This window comes from Glycine max, chromosome 16 (genome assembly GCF_000004515.6).
Source record: "Glycine max cultivar Williams 82 chromosome 16, Glycine_max_v4.0, whole genome shotgun sequence".
Classification (NCBI taxonomy): Eukaryota; Viridiplantae; Streptophyta; class Magnoliopsida; order Fabales; family Fabaceae; genus Glycine; species Glycine max.
The window spans coordinates 11,073,185-11,089,415 of record NC_038252.2 but is presented as its reverse complement, the minus strand read 5'-3'; the positions used below and the strand labels follow the sequence as shown (position 1 = coordinate 11,089,415).

General features: G+C 33.7%; 1 protein-coding gene across 1 annotated transcript; it reads left to right on the top strand.

The window, feature by feature from the left end:
- Positions 1-3,171: 3,171 nt before the first annotated feature.
- On the top strand, positions 3,172-8,559 carry LOC100803189 (peptidyl-prolyl cis-trans isomerase FKBP62). Its single transcript, XM_003547732.5, has 13 exons — positions 3,172-3,649; positions 4,308-4,394; positions 4,703-4,963; positions 5,055-5,129; positions 5,215-5,295; positions 5,437-5,631; positions 5,737-5,829; positions 5,917-6,092; positions 6,590-6,712; positions 6,800-6,946; positions 7,036-7,163; positions 7,500-7,620; positions 8,337-8,559. The coding sequence occupies exons 1-13, from the start codon at positions 3,463-3,465 to the stop codon at positions 8,385-8,387; spliced, it is 1,725 nt and encodes a 574-aa protein (XP_003547780.1). The 5' UTR covers positions 3,172-3,462; the 3' UTR covers positions 8,388-8,559.
- The last annotated feature ends 7,672 nt before the right edge of the window (positions 8,560-16,231 follow it).

Genomic DNA, 16,231 nt, shown 5'->3' with positions numbered 1-16,231 from the left:
TCAAACATCAAACCTTCCTCTGAACAACCACTTGCAGCAACAAGGGTCTTAGGCAAAATAATCACCTTTTTTATGTTGAAGGTTCCTCAAATGCTAATTATGTCTTACCTTGTTGTTCCCTAGAATAAGGCATAAAGACCATAGTGAAATGAACTATGGAAGTTTCTCGACATCTTCAAACCATTTATTTCTTTCACAAAGTCTCATTCATCATAAACAATAATCCATGGGAGTTTCTCGACATTGATGACTCAGACCTAGCTCACATCCTTTATTCACCCTTCTAAACCAAATTTGTCATCCCCCAATTCAACAACACTTATTCCTAGTCTTGCAGGGGTCGTACAAGCTGCCTTGATAAATCAACAATCTAGGGAGTCACTCTCAACTCAAGAATTCATAATGCACGCCTACTAAGTACTCAACATGAATTTAACAGGAATCCATGATTTTATACTTTAGATATCGTTCAATCACAAGGTCAATTATCGTAAAACATTTATTGTATTTGATACAAGTAAACATTCAATTGATTATTGAATTCATATAATTGTAGGATTAGTAAATTTGATGACACACCATGTTGAACGGTTTGACAAGTGCACCAATTCATCCCAAGTAATAAAGTTAAAACGGAAGTCTGAGTGTCAAATCCACAAGGACTTTGTTTGTACTTAGGTAGATGAATATTTAATTAAGAAAAAGATTTGAAAAAGGTTGTAGAAAAGCAGTAAATTAAATTGGCAAAGAATTAAAATAAATAAGAGAAAAAACAATTATAAAAGTAAATTAATTAATTAAAATAGAAAGATTAGAGAACTAAATATTATTATATAAGTAAATTCAAAAGATGAGAATGTTGGGAATTTAGCCTATCAGAGCTACTCTTGATGTAATATTAATGATTTTTCTCTATTTATAATTATTTCAATTTACACCTACATCTACTAATATACTCTAAGCAAGATTCCTCATGTGAAAGAACCTAACTTATCTATCTTCTCTCCCAAATCCCTTTCTAGAAATGAAATAGTATATTGCATTAAGAATAGAGATGTATAATAGGCTAAACAAAATCAACATATCCCTAGTGATGACTTTATTTAGATACTTTTTCCTAATTCTATTAGAAAATAACATTTCCCAACGCTACCCCTAAAATTTACCATGCAAATGGGTGATCAAACCACAAACAATAATATGAAGCACAAGAAATAATAATGCAAAAGTAACATTATTAAATAGATATGAATTTTCTATTTGTTTAGTGTTCAACATACCTTCATTTAATAACATCAAACCCTTGTTCTCTAATAACATCAAACCCTCAATGGGACTGATTTATCACTACTATAACATTTGCAAGTTATTATCAGTAGTACTGCAATACTAGACTTGATTATTTAAGTATTGTGAAATTTATAATTTACTATTTTGCTTTATAATATTGTTGAAATGTTTAATTGGTATGTTATTTATAGATATTTTATTATTATTTTTATATGAAGTGGACTCTTACAAGTCCATGAGTCGAATCTATGAAACTCTCACGAGTTTACGTAAACTCTCGAGTTTGATAACCTTGCTTGCAACCCCAACGATTTTGGTGACATGAGAGTTACGCTCAAGGTAGTCAAGTTTAATTTGGTCTCTAATGATTACATTGCTATTTTTTGGATATTCATTCATGATAGTTTTAATTTCAGGATCCTACAGGGACTATTGATGCCACTATGAAACAGACTATCATAGAAGGTCAAAATTTTAGCTTGTATATGATGAACATTCACATTGGTTCCATCTTAGTTATGAAAGAGGTAAGTTTCTTACTCTTGTTGTTAATTTTTTATTTTTTGTGTCGTATAGAGTTTATTTTTTATTGAACTTAATGGTATACTGTACAAACAATTGTGTTTTGTCCTTTTTCTTCTCACTCCAAATGTTATTTGAATATTGCACTATACAATTTTGTCAAGGTAATGCTTTCACATTTTAGGTTACGGATAATTTTGGTATTCACAAATTTGCATTGTATGCCCTTATGTTGTTAATATTTGACACAAGTGTTTCCGAAGGAGAATTAACCTCTTGTCAACAAATATGTATTTGGGGTGTGCAATATGTCATGAAGTGTGTTTCAACAATGACTTTATTGTATGTTTGTTTTTTATGATGCTGATTATGTATGTTTTAGGAATTTTATGTGTAATCTTGTTTTATTTTATGGATTATCGTTTAAGTTCAATCACAATGTCTTTTTAATAATAGTAGTAATTCTAGTTCACATTAAGTTTTACTATTTAATATGATATATTAACTAATAATTAACTAATTATATTATAAAAAGAGATTACTAAGGATTTGAGAAAATAAATATTGAGAGGGATGACACATCAATAAAATTGTCTGATTTCATTTAAGGATTAATTATTTTTTTTAAATACTATTGTACATTAATTCATATTTAAGTCCTTAGAGTTTTTCATCAATTATCAATGCAAATTGAACATTTTTATTTATTTAATTTTTTTAGGTAAAATAATTAGATCACTTAAATATATGCATTTTCATAAATATTTAATTAAATTATATTTATATTGAGTATTTAAATATATGCATTTTTCTTAAATACTATGCTAGATAATTTATATTTTTATAAATTAATATATATTGAACAAATTAAAACAAAAAAAGTTAATTTTTTTAAAAAATTATAACAAAAAGATAAAAAAAAAACAAAAAAAATCACATTCTAAGCTGTTTTATTTAAAAAAAAAACTTACCAAATGGATTCTTGGAGAACCAATCTAGTAAGGTCAATGTAAAAAAATAGTACATTATGAAATCGATTCTTAGTAAATGATTTCATAAGATGAAAAAAAGAAAAGTGTAAAATCTATTTGAGATGATTGATTTTTCACCATACACGATAATTTATATTATTTATGTAAATAATTTTTAAACTGTATTATTTGTTATTATTACTATTGTTATTATTATTTTAATTAATCAATACTATCATTATTATTTTAATTAATTATTTACACCAGAATATATACTTATTTTTATCGCTTAATCACCATAATTATTAAGTATGATAATATAACTTTATAAATTAGAAAAAAATCAATTAAATTTTTAAATTTATAAAGAAAACAAAACTATGATAATATCACGTCAGATCTAATAATTTGATATGTTTGAAAATATAATATCCAAAAGCAAAGAAAGAAAGAAAGAAAAAAAAAACCCGGTAATTGAACCATCCTAATCCTCGATTCTCCAAACTACTCACTTATACTCACTCTGATCCCATTGCCGTGGAACTCTCTGGAACCCTTTCCCCTTTTAAAACCCTCTTTTCTTCCCCCTCCACCCTAACCCGATTCGCTTCTTCACATCTCTCTTTTCACTCAAAACTACAAACTTTATTTCCTCTCCGTATTCTCACATTTCCACAACATGGACGAGGATTTCGACATGGCGGCGGCGGAGCCCATGGGCGAGGACTTCGACTTCGCCGGCAGCGGCAGCAACCCCGTCCTGAAGGTCGGCGAGGAGAAGGAGATTGGGAAAGAGGGTTTGAAGAAGAAGCTCCTGAAAGAAGGTGAAGGATGGGACACCCCTGAAGCTGGTGACGAAGTTCAAGGTACTCTATGTGCTGCATTTTCTTATTGGGATTGTTCTTTGGAATAAATGTAAATGAAAAATGAAATTAAAAAAATTAGAACAGTTTGAGTCCTAGTATGAATGCAGTTGTGTTAAGTCCTCGGAGATGAGACAACTCTACTGCTCATAACGATTACTTCTTTTTTATACAAAAAATAAGAGATTAAAACAAACCTACCTAGAAAAGTTGCACGTGTCACACACTATAACACAATCTTTTTATTTACATACTAAAAATCACAAAATTAAAAGTGAAATTCATTAAATGTCGTAAATTTCAGGCAATTTGAAATAAATAATTCAAAGGCTTAATTATGTTTTTAGTATCTCAAATGTTTGCTTGTATTTTTTTTTTTTTATTTTTTTATTGAGGACTAAACAAGGAGGGGATTAAAAGAGTGAGTGTTGCTACTTGCTAGCATCTCAACTCGGTCATAGAGTTGTAACAGACATTGAAATGAAAATGTAACTAATGAAAATTGGGTCTGATGGAAGTAGAGAATTCTTAATTATTTAAAAGATTGTGTTAGAGAGTGTTACTTGGCAATCTTTTAGCTTAGCTTGTTCTAATCTCTTGTTTGTTTTGTTTAGCTTTATTTATTCAATGGTTTATTTAATTTTTTATTTTCTTTTTTCAGTTCACTATACTGGGACGTTGCTTGATGGCACGAAGTTTGACTCTAGCAGAGATAGGGGAACTCCTTTCAGTTTCACGCTTGGACAAGGTGGGTGCCTTATTTTATTTTTGAGAACTGTTGGTGTTGTGACTGATAGTGAGTGTTTGGTTGGTAATCAAGTGGATTTAACTATTAGCATTTCAGTGTGCGTAAGTGTTTAAATGAGGTTGTGCTTGTGATGGTCAATTTGTGAAATTATGGTTCAATGGATAATCATGATTTGAGCGTATAAATGAAGAGCTGAATGAATCTCTAAATGTTTGTTTACTCCTTTGTTTGTGGAACAAGGTATTACGTTTTGATTGAAATTTTGGAACATACTATGTTTTGACGTAAGTGGTGCCCTGGAAATGCAGGGCAAGTTATTAAAGGATGGGATCAAGGTATTATAACAATGAAGAAAGGTGAAAATGCCCTTTTCACCATCCCAGCTGAGCTAGCTTATGGTGAATCTGGTTCTCCTCCAACAATCCCCCCCAATGCAACTCTTCAATTTGATGTGGAGCTGTTGTCTTGGACTAGTGTGAAGGACATATGTAAGGATGGAGGCTTATTTAAGAAGATACTTACCGAGGGAGAGAAATGGGAAAACCCCAAGGATCCTGATGAAGTTTTAGGTATACATATTTGTTAAATATTTCATTTTCTGTTTGATTATTGTATTATTAAACTTAGTCTTGACTATTAAATGCACTCATGGTGTTGCAGTGAAGTATGAAGCACATCTTGAGGATGGAACTCTTGTGGCTAAATCTGATGGAGTGGAGTTCACAGTCAACGATGGTCAGTGCCTACTGATTTTGTTGCTCTCTTTATATTAGTTTTTTTTTTATTGTGTGATCTAACATTAATGTTTACTGTATTACAGGTCATTTTTGTCCTGCTTTTTCCAAGGCTGTTAAAACCATGAAGAAGGGAGAGAAAGTGCTTTTGACAGTGAAGCCACAATGTAAGTATTCTACAGAATTTGGATCCTGATGGTATAACTTTGTTTTTTTGTTCCTTTTTTTACTGAGAAGGATATGACTAGTAATCTTAAATATACTTCTTTTGTTCAATTTTTTATGCATTTTTTTATATATTTTTATAGATGGATTTGGTGAGAAGGGTAAGCCAGCGCATGGTGATGAAGGTGCAGTTCCACCAAATGCAACTTTGCAGATTACTCTTGAGCTAGTTTCTTGGAAGACTGTGTCTGAAGTAACTGATGACAAGAAGGTCATTAAGAAGATCCTCAAGGAAGGGGAAGGATATGAGCATCCAAATGAGGGAGCCATTGTGAAATGTAAATGCTAGCTAATACTTATTAATGTGAATGATGGCCTTTTCTTTTTTATGGATTTAGGACATGGTTTCTGATGTCTTCTTCCTTTTTTTTTCATTCTTGTAGTGAAAGTAATTGGTAAACTGCAAGATGGTACTTTATTTTTGAAAAAGGGTCATGATGATGAAGGAGGGCTGTTTGAATTCAAAACTGATGAGGGTAACTTGAACTGTCTCTATGTTTCTTCCCAGTCCCCATTAATTTATGTTTATGCTAACTAAGGTGAGTGCTTGATGGCTTGAGCAGAGCAAGTAATTGATGGGCTTGACAGAGCTGTGTTGACTATGAAGAAGGGTGAGGTAGCATTGTTGACTATAGCACCTGAATATGCTTTTGGTTCATCAGAGTCTCAACAGGAACTTGCAGTAGTTCCACCTAACTCCACATTATATTACGAGATTGAGCTAGTATCATTTGAGAAGGTAAGTTAATAACTGAGCTAATATTTGCAATTCTGCATTGATTTTGTATGTTTCAATTTTGGTGAAAGAAATTGTTATTGGAAAGGAATGCTAATCACCATGCAGTTTTAATTAAACAAAACTCATTTGAGAAGGTAAGTTAATAACTGAGCAAATATTTGCAATTCTGCATTGATTTCGTATGTTTTAATTTTGATGAAAGAAATTGTTATTGGAAAGGAATGCTAATCACCATGCAGTTGTAATTAAACACAACTCACTAGGTTAAGGGCTTGATGTAGAAACAAAAGCATTATGAATGTGCTCTCTTTCTTTATGCTTGCAAGTTTCAATTTTATGTCTTCTTTATTGTTGTGCCTGTTTTTATTCCTATACTTTAATTGCATCCTGTTTCTTGTATTTAACTGAATCATCACCCTGCCGAATCAATTTTTGAGTTCCAAAAGTTCATTGAATTCCTCTACCTATAAATAATTAATAATTTTTGCCTCTTTTAGGAGAAGGAGTCCTGGGACATGGACACACCAGAGAAGATTGAAGCTGCTGGTAAGAAGAAAGAAGAAGGAAATGCATTATTTAAAGCTGGTAAATATGCAAGAGCTTCTAAAAGATATGAGAAGGTAATAAAAAATAAATTGAATATTTATTCATTCTCTTCCATTTCAATGCATTCCTGAGGCATTTTTGTTACCAAAATCTTATCATAGGCTGTAAAGTTCATAGAGTACGATACTGCCTTTAGTGAAGAGGAGAAGAAGAGCTCCAAATCCTTGAAGGTTGCCTGTAATTTAAACAATGCAGCATGCAAGTTAAAATTAAAAGATTACAAACAAGCAGAGAAATTGTGCACAAAGGTATGGCTGATGTATCCCATCTTATGGTTATAGAAAAAAGCACTTCATGTGTTTACAAGCGAAAACTGATTCTTAATGTGGACAAGCAGGTACTGGACCTTGAGAGTACTAACGTGAAGGCTCTTTATAGACGGACCCAGGCATATATCCAGTTGGCTGATTTAGATTTGGCTGAATTTGATATTAAGAAAGCTCTTGAGCTTGAACCTAACAACAGGTAAATAGTTTGACAAGTTCAATTGATATACACTGATTGTCAATTTGTCATATAATTACAAATTGCAACTTTTGTTATAATTACCTAATTACCATAGAATACTCTAAAAATTATTCTAATTTGATTTATAATAGATAATAGTGTAAAAATCTTTATAATTATAGCGTATTAAACTTAAACCTATTTTAAGAATTACTCCTTGACGGCTTTCATAGAAGGGTAGTTTCTTAATCTGGTTTAAAACTTCAAGTATTATTTATTTGAATTTTAGATGATTTATTATTTGTGTCTCGTGATATTTATTACCGATACATTTGCTTTCAATATATAAACCAGGGATGTCAAGCTTGAGTACGTGACTCTGAAGGAAAAGATGAAGGAGTACAACAAGAAAGAGGCAAAATTTTATGGAAATATGTTCAACAAACTGCACAAGCTAGATTCTCTTGACAATAGTGTGAGTATTCCGTCTCTATAATTGCTCATACCAGAAGTCAATGCGAAATAGTCAAATTTTGATCTCAAGCATGAATATTCCCCATTCGAAATGAAGAAGTTTAAAATTTTCTCATGTGTACAATATTTTAATTGACGAAATATTGTTATTAAGTGCTAAAAATGTTCTATCTGTGACAGAAAATTAACATGGGTACAATATTTTGAATGAAATACTCCATATATTTCTTGTTTTTTTGTTGTTCACAATTTTTGGAATGGTTATATTCACAACTCTGTATTATATATAATCTTTACATATTTCAAGTTACATCAGTAATTTTAAAAATTTATAATTTACATGGTATTTAAAATTATTTATAAGGAAGAGTAGGTACTAGGTAGGGTGAAAATAATATTTTAATTAATAAATTTCATTCTATAAATTAACACTTCAGGGTATGTTAGGAAAATTCAATTTTGTATCTCAAGGATTGGTGGTTCCTAGTTCTATGGAACGAAAGAAGAAGTAGAACACCATTAATTTTATCAAAACCAAATATGCTTTCTTTACTTAGTCACTTGTTGACAAAGCTAATAAAATTAACTATCGGAATTATAAAACATTACTATATATCTAATAGTTGTAACGCTGTGTTTTTAACATTACCATTAATTTTACTTTTGACTTTTGTTTGGGCTGTGTTTTTAATGTGCTGTGTTTTGTTCAACATGCAGAAACCAGCGTCGAAGGATGCTCAGCCCATAAATATAGACAGCAAATCATAAACACCATGGAAATTCATCTAATTTCGAGAGTCTGCTTTCTTTTTATTATTCGTGGACATTTAGAAATTTTGATGGATTATGCATGTGGATGGAGACAAATTTTGTTTCGCTAGTTCCAAGAACGTGGAAATCCCGGCAAAATTAAACATTTGTGACGTTGTTCTTTTTCCTATATTTTTGTGTGGAGTTTATTGTTTCGGCATGATCGCGACAACAAAATTTCGTTTAAAATCTACTGAACTTTAAAGTGACTTGGCAACCAGTTCAGAATGTGCATTGTTGAGCAACAAAAAGAGAATTCTAACTTACACGTTAAGATTTTCTAAATGATGTTCGACAGATCTTTAGCGCTTCTCTTGCATGTCTTAAAATGGTTTGTACATTTCAAGACTTATTTATTTTCACACCTGCGACTGGTTTTTATTCTAGTAGGAAAAAGATGTTAGAATTTCGAGTATACGATCCATTGAACCAGGCCGTTGGAATTGCCCTTATGAATTAGTAACGAACAAGAATTCCAATAATCGCACTTGAATATATTAGATAGTTAACTGATGTAGTACCATTGACGGCTTTATTTTTTTTTTTCTGCTGATTATTGGCATACAACGTGGGTATTCTTTTTATACGTATGCCTTAATCACTTGACTAAGGAATATAAGTATATATAAGTATTATCACTTGTGTTTGTTATATAACAGGTTATTTGATAGTCAAATAATGCACTACTTAGGGAAGGAGTTAACAATACAATTATTCAAACTCGGGAAACCTTGTTACGTGCCATCTTAATAGAAAATTATACAAGTGGATAGTCATATGAAGATTTGAATCTCCCACGGTCATCAAACGACAAATAAATGGAAATTAATGCAAGGACTGAGGAGTGAATACATATAATTCATAGTAAAAAAATGCACCCACTTTCTTCCCAAACCATTTGACTGGTGAACGAATTAATAATACTATTAGTTGTTTAAAAGACATTTTTATAGAAAATATTGTACTCCTAGCAGTCTGATTCTGTAAAAGTCAATGTCATTAGTACATAATTAGAAGGGCAGACATCGAAACGTGTAGGATGCAATAAAAATAACGATGGTCTTCAACTAACATAGCCTTGTATTTCTTCCTTTCTGGCAAAACAAAATGCTACAAAGTCCATTTATGACTTATGACATGGTTTACTTTGAACAGCGCAATAGGTCTAAGGTGGTACGTATGACCAATCTAGTTTTCGCATTCTATATTAAAACTTTATATAAGACACCATTTGTTCCTTCACTTTTTCAGTGTTGTGTTGTCACTCAGAGTAGATACCGACAAGAATTACATTATTTTCATTTTTTTTTTCTTTCTAAGCTATTGTTGGATCTTAGTATCTACTTTGTACCTCTGGCAAATGTCTCCAGGATCAACAATCATTGTTGCTTCAACTAAAGAACAACCTCACATTCAAGCCTGAAAAATATTCCAACAAATTAAAGATGAGGAATCAAAGTATTTATTGTTGTAATTGGAGTGGCGTGACCTGTGACCATGAGGGACATGTCATTGGCCTTGACCTGAGTGGAGAATTCATCACTGGTGGATTTGATGATTCAAGTAACACAAAGTCTTCAACATCTTTAGACCTTGAGAGCAAGTAGCACAAGCTTTTCTAGACCATTTCTACACTATATTGTCAACATGAGGTTTTAGTTCTCCTTCATAAAAGAGGGAGAGATTGAGCAAGAGAAAGGATAGTGGAGAGAGGTTTGGAGGAGAGGGAGAAGAGTCATAGAGGTTGGTCATCATCCTTCTTTCCATCACAACACAAATGTATGGGGTCAAAGAAAAGTGGGTCCAAAGGATGGGGATGGGCAAGTGTCCCTGCTTTTTATCAATTTGCCTGATGATTATGGCTCCAAGGATATGTTTGAAGTCTTTAGGAAATATGTCAAGATAACAAAGGTTTTCATTTCAAGCAAGTGATATAAGAGAGCTGCTAGATTCGGATTTGCGTGCTTTAAAGACATTCATGGTGATCAAATGTTAGCTCTAAAGTTGGACAAAATATTCTTTGGGAATCGCAAACTCATGGTTAACATTCCTAGGTTTTCGAGGGCAAGATGGGAGAAGAGTAAACCAGTGGAAAAGGAAGTCCTTGGCTATGGAGGATGTGGGCATGAGTGTAAGGGGGAGAATGGGCGCAAAGGGAAGAAAGTTTAGGTTAGTCTAGATAAATCCTATGCTAGTGTGGTGCAATGACACTTTTAACAGGGTAAGAAGGCAAACACTAGGGGAGGAGGGGATAAGCATGATAACTCTGCCATGGTTGAGTTTACAATCACTAAAGATATAGAAGAAAAATGTCTAAGAGCATATGTAGGTAAGGTGAAGAACAAGGGTGACTCCTATTTGACACGACAAAAATTCCATCTTGAAGGTTTGTTTGGCATGAGAGCTACTCCCTTGGGCTCTTCCTTGGTTCTGCTAGAGAATGCAAATGTCAAGGAGTTAGTGATTACGTGAGAATTGGTGAGGAATGGGTTAAGGAATGGTTTAAGGAGATCATTCCATGAATGCCTAAACTCATGGATTCAAAGAGATTGGTGTGGATAAAGTGCTATGGGATTCCTATGCATGCTTGGACAAAGAATTTCTTTAAAGTCTTACATTCCCTGTTTGGAGAGTATATGTACACAGACAAGCCTACATCCAATAAGGAGCAGTTGGATGTGTCACATTTTGTGATATGCACGACCTCTCTAGATGTAATAAATACTATAATTATGGAGAACACTAATGGGGGTGTATTTGCTATTAGATTGGTGGAAAAAGCTAATAAAGATTGCGCGAACTGTCATAATTGCAAGAATAAAAGAAGTGGTTTGCAGGGAAGTTCAAAAGAATCATCGAATGAGGATCGGGAAGATCTTGGTGGCAATCATGAGTTGAAGACGGAAGATGCTGAAGAAATTTTGGTGAGCTCCAAGGGTTTGAATTTGAATTCAAATTGTCTAAATTCAAGTCCAAACCATCTGGTAAGCTTGAAAAAGGAAAGGGAAGTTATTGAAGGGTCGGGGTTGGGACCTATGGTCAAGGACTTAGTTTTGGTTGATGACTGTAGGGATTTGGGTTAGGCCCACTTAGCGTATACGAGTATGGAGGGAGTTGCTATTGACGGGTGGGGGTAGTGGCTATTGCACTAATTATGACCCAAGGAAGTGGAGATTTGGGCCAAGCCCATTTAGACCACTTAGAGACCGATAAGATAGAAATCTCAAGGGATCCCTTCTTGCTTCATAGAATGAAGGCTTCTGTTGGGCCTTCTTCACGTTAGGAGCTTATTTTCGCAAGGTTTGGTGGATTGGGTTAAAGGCTTTCAGTGCTTTTATGCCTAGAGGACCCAATGACATTATGAGCAACCCGAAACGCATGGTTTTGTCCAAGATGGGGGTTGGGGATATCCTTAGGTCCTCTTCCTCCATGGTTTTTGGATGGTGTAGGAGGAAGACTTTGGCCCCTATGCATCATTCTAGAAGCAGTCAGCTGAGATTGCATATCTCGGGCTCAGATATCAGGAGATGCAACAATTGTTTACGAGTGTGTATAGAGAGCAATATTACAAAGAAAATTTGGACTTGGTGCAGGCTGGGGTGGTTGCACATACCAATTAGCTTCTCACAATGGAAGTTAGGGATAAGGAGGCTCAGGAGAATATTGGGGGTGATATCAATGGAATGTAAAGATTATTATTTTCAATGTCAGAGGGTTGCAGGATGGCTTAAGAGATCGAGGCTGAGATCCTTTCTTGTGTCCAATAAAGTCGACATGTGCATGATCCAGGAAACCAAGGTCGGAGTTATGAAGGAAATGGTGGTGAGGGAAATCTGGGGCAAAAAGGGTTACCACTGGGTAGCAGCTCCATCAATTGGTATGTCAGGAGGTATGTTGATCATTTGAAGAGAGGATCTTATTGTCTTAAAGTACTAGTTTCATTGGTATTTGTGGGGAGAGCAGAACCTTATGAAGAGAGTGCGTGTTTGTGAACATATACTCCCCTTGTTTGTAGTAGGTAAAGAAAACTTGGGGAATGACCTTTTTATGCCAAAGAGGTACTTTGGAAGAAATTGTTGGTGGATTGGAGGAGGCTTCAAAATAGTGTTGGAAAGGGCAAAAAAAAAGGGGTAAACCTGTTGGTTTTAACAAAGGGGATATGGAAAATTTCTAAAGCTTTGTCTAATATATGGACCTGTTAGAGGTACTTGTGTTTTGTAAAAGGTATACATGGTTTACTGCAGACAGTCTCTCCATGAGAAGATTATATAGATTTTTGCTATCTCAATAATTCATTTCTCTTTAGAATATTTCTGTTCAATGGGTGGGTGATCAGGACATCTCAGACCACTGTCTGGTTATTTTGTGATATGGAGAGTATAAATGGGGGGCCAAACCGTTTAAGTTCTTCAACTTCTGGTCTCAACATCCGAGCTTAAAGAAAGTAGATTTGGAAAGTTGGTCTCAACCATGTGGGGTGCAATGGAAACTCTATGCTTTCAAGGAAAAGCTAAAAGCTCTTAAGCTTTCCTTGAAGGCATGGTGTAAACAAGAGTTTCAAAAGGTGGATTCTCAAATTGAGACAATAGAGAGGGATTTGAATGATTTGGATGCCAAATTGATAGCAGGGAAAGAGGTCGATAATAATGACAAAAGTGTCTTATTGGCAGATTTTTGGAGGTTTCTATAGAAGCAAGCTTCATAATGAATCAAGATTGATTCAAAGAATTTTTTATGATAACAAAGGTGATGAAAAAAAGCTCAAAGGTTAAGAACACTTCATGATAACAAAGATGATGATCTCAAGAATCAAGGAATGAGTTCAAGATGTTCAAGATTGAATCAAGAACACTTCAAGGTTCAAGAGGAAATTTGATTTCAAGAATCAAGAATCAAGATTCAAGGTTCAAGCTTCCAAGAATCAAGATCAAGATTCAAGACTCAAGATTCAAGAATCAAGAGAAGAATTAATCAAGATAAGTATGAAAAAGTTTTTTCAAAAACTGAGTAGCACATGGATTTTTCTCAAAACTTGTTTACCAAAGAGTTTTTACTCTCTGGTAATCGATTACCAGATTGTTGTAATCGATTACCAGTAGCAAAATGTTTTTGAAAAAGTTTTTAACTGAATTTACAACGTTCCAATTGATTTCAAAAAGCTGTAATCGATTACAATGTTGTGGTAATCGATTACCAGTGTACTTGAAAGTTGAAATTCAAATTCAAATGTGAAGAGTCACATTCTTTCACAAAAAAGCTTTGTGTAATCGATTACACTGATTTGGTAATTGATTACTAGTAATAGTTTCTGAACAAATCAAAAGATGTAACTCTTCAAATGGTTTTTGACTTTTTCAAATTGGTTTTAAGTTTTTCTAAAAGTCATAACTCTTCTAATGGTTCTCTTGACCAGACATGAAGAGTCTATAAAAGCAAGGCTTTGTTTTGCATTTCATTCAATCTATCAATCATTATATACATCTATCTTTTCTAATTCATTTTTTATACAAGCAATTTTTACACATTGATTTCTGAGTCTCTTTGAACTTATTCTTCTTCTTCTTCTTCCTTGTGCCAAAAGCTTTCCAAAGTTTTTTGGTTTTCTAAACCTTGAAAACTTGTGCTCTTCATTCTTTTCATCTCTTCTCCCTTTGCCAAAAAGAATTCGCCATGGACTAACCGCCTGAATTCTTTTTGTGTCTCTCTTCTCCCTTTTCCAAAAGAACAAAGGACTAACCGCCTGAATTCTTTTGTGTCTCCCTTCTCCCTTGTCAATGAATTCAAAACGACACAGTCTGAGAATTCTTTTGATTCTTCCCTTTCCCATATACACAAGATTTCAAGGGATTAACCGCCTGAGAATTCTTTTGTATCCCCATTCATAAAGTTTCAAAGGTTTAACCGCCTAAGATCTTTGTCTTAACACATTGGAGGGTACATCCTTTGTGGTACAAGTAGAGGGTACATCTACTTGGGTTTGACTGAGAACAAGAGAGGGTACATCTCTTGTGGATCAGTTCTAGTGGAGGGTACATCCACTAGGTTGTTCAAAGAGAACAAGGGAGGGTACATCCCTTGTGGATCTTTGCTTGTAAAAGGATTTTTACAAGGTTGAAAAGAAATCTCAAGGACCGCAGGTCGCTTGGGGACTGGATGTAGGCACGGGTTGTTGCCGAACTAGTATAAAACTCTTGTGTGTTTGTCTCCTTCTTCCCTACTCTTTTAATTTCCGTTGTGCACATTAATTCCTGCTTTTACTTTTAGTTAAAGTTTCTTTTCTATTCTTTATTTTCTTAACAACATAGTAAAAGCCTAAGAAGGGTAATTTTTTAATTAGTAATGGTCTAGTAATAATTAATTCAACCCCCCTTCTTAATTATTCTGAGGCCACTCGATCCAACAAGTGGTATCATAACAGGTATCTTGTAGAAAGTCTAACCACTTCAAGATTCATGGCCTCTTCAAACCCTTTGTTTCCTGAAGGAAATTCCATACATAGACCACCCATTTTCAATGGTGAGGGTTACCATTATTGGAAAACCCGTATGCAGATTTTTATTGAAGCCATAGATCTAAATATTTGGGAAGAAATAGAAATAGGACCACGCATACCCACTGTAGTAGATGTAAGCACAAGCACTACAACCCAAAAACCTAGAGATAAGTGGACAAAAGAAGATAGGAGAAGAATCCAGTATGATCTCAAAGCCAAAAACATTATTACATCAGCCCTAGGAATAAATGAGTATTTTAGGGTGTCAAATTGTACAAACGCCAAAGAGATGTGGGATACTCTCCAATTAACCGATGAAGGAACCACTGATGTGAAAAGGTCTAGAATCAATACCCTTACCCATGAATATGAATTATTTAGGATGAACCCTAATGAAAATATCCATAGTTTGCAGAAAAGATTTACACATATAGTAAATCACCTTGCCTCTCTAGGAAAAATCTTTCCTAATGAAGATTTAATTTACAAAGTTTTAAGATGTTTAAGTAGGGAATGGCAGCCCAAGGTAACTGCTATTTCTGAAAGTAAAGATCTATCTTCCATGTCTCTTGCTACTCTATTTGGAAAATTGCAGGAACATGAGATGGAACTACAACGCCTTAATCAAAATGAAGAAAATGACAAAAAGAAGAGAAGTATAGCCCTTAAAGCCTCATCATCAATGCAAGAAGAAAACGAAGAAGAAGATTCAGATGATGAAGAAGATTTTTCATTCTTTGTGAAGAAATTTCAGAAATTTATCAAGAAAAGAAGAATTGACAGGCGTCAGAACATCAACAATGGAAGAAAATCACAAGAAGATTCTCAAGTCCTTAGGTGTTACAAATGCAACCAAATTGGTCACATCAAGGCCAATTGTCCTTCAAATGAAGAGTGGCCTGAGAAAAGCGAAAAGAAAAGGTTTGATGAAAGAAGAACTAAGAAAGCCTACATTGCATGGGATGACAATGATTCATCCGATGGTTCAGAAAAGGAGATAAATCTTCTAACCATGGATTATGAAAGTGATGAAAACATCTCTCAAGAATGAAAAACAAGGAGAAAAAGTATGATCCTCATCTTTGAAGATCTAGACACTTTAATCATGAAAAAGGTAATATCAAAACCATTCTCTTATTAAAATTTTTCTTAAGTTGAAATTTTTTCTTCAATCAGTTTGATTATGATGACTAACAATTTTTTTTGTTTGTTTTGAATGTTTGAAATTATGAATATGTGTTCTTGATTGAGTTCATCTTCTTTGCATGAAACTTTCATTAAAATATTTTTATAATACCTATAATCATTA

Excerpts from the sequence above, each read along its gene's own strand:
- LOC100803189 (XM_003547732.5), top strand. The coding sequence starts at position 3,463 with ATGGACGAGGATTTCGACATGGCGGCGGCGGAGCCCATGGGCGAGGAC. Across the intron at positions 5,632-5,736 it reads TGAGGGAGCCATTGTGAAAT|TGAAAGTAATTGGTAAACTG; the intron begins GTAAATGCTAGC and ends TCATTCTTGTAG. Across the intron at positions 5,830-5,916 it reads TGAATTCAAAACTGATGAGG|AGCAAGTAATTGATGGGCTT; the intron begins GTAACTTGAACT and ends TGGCTTGAGCAG.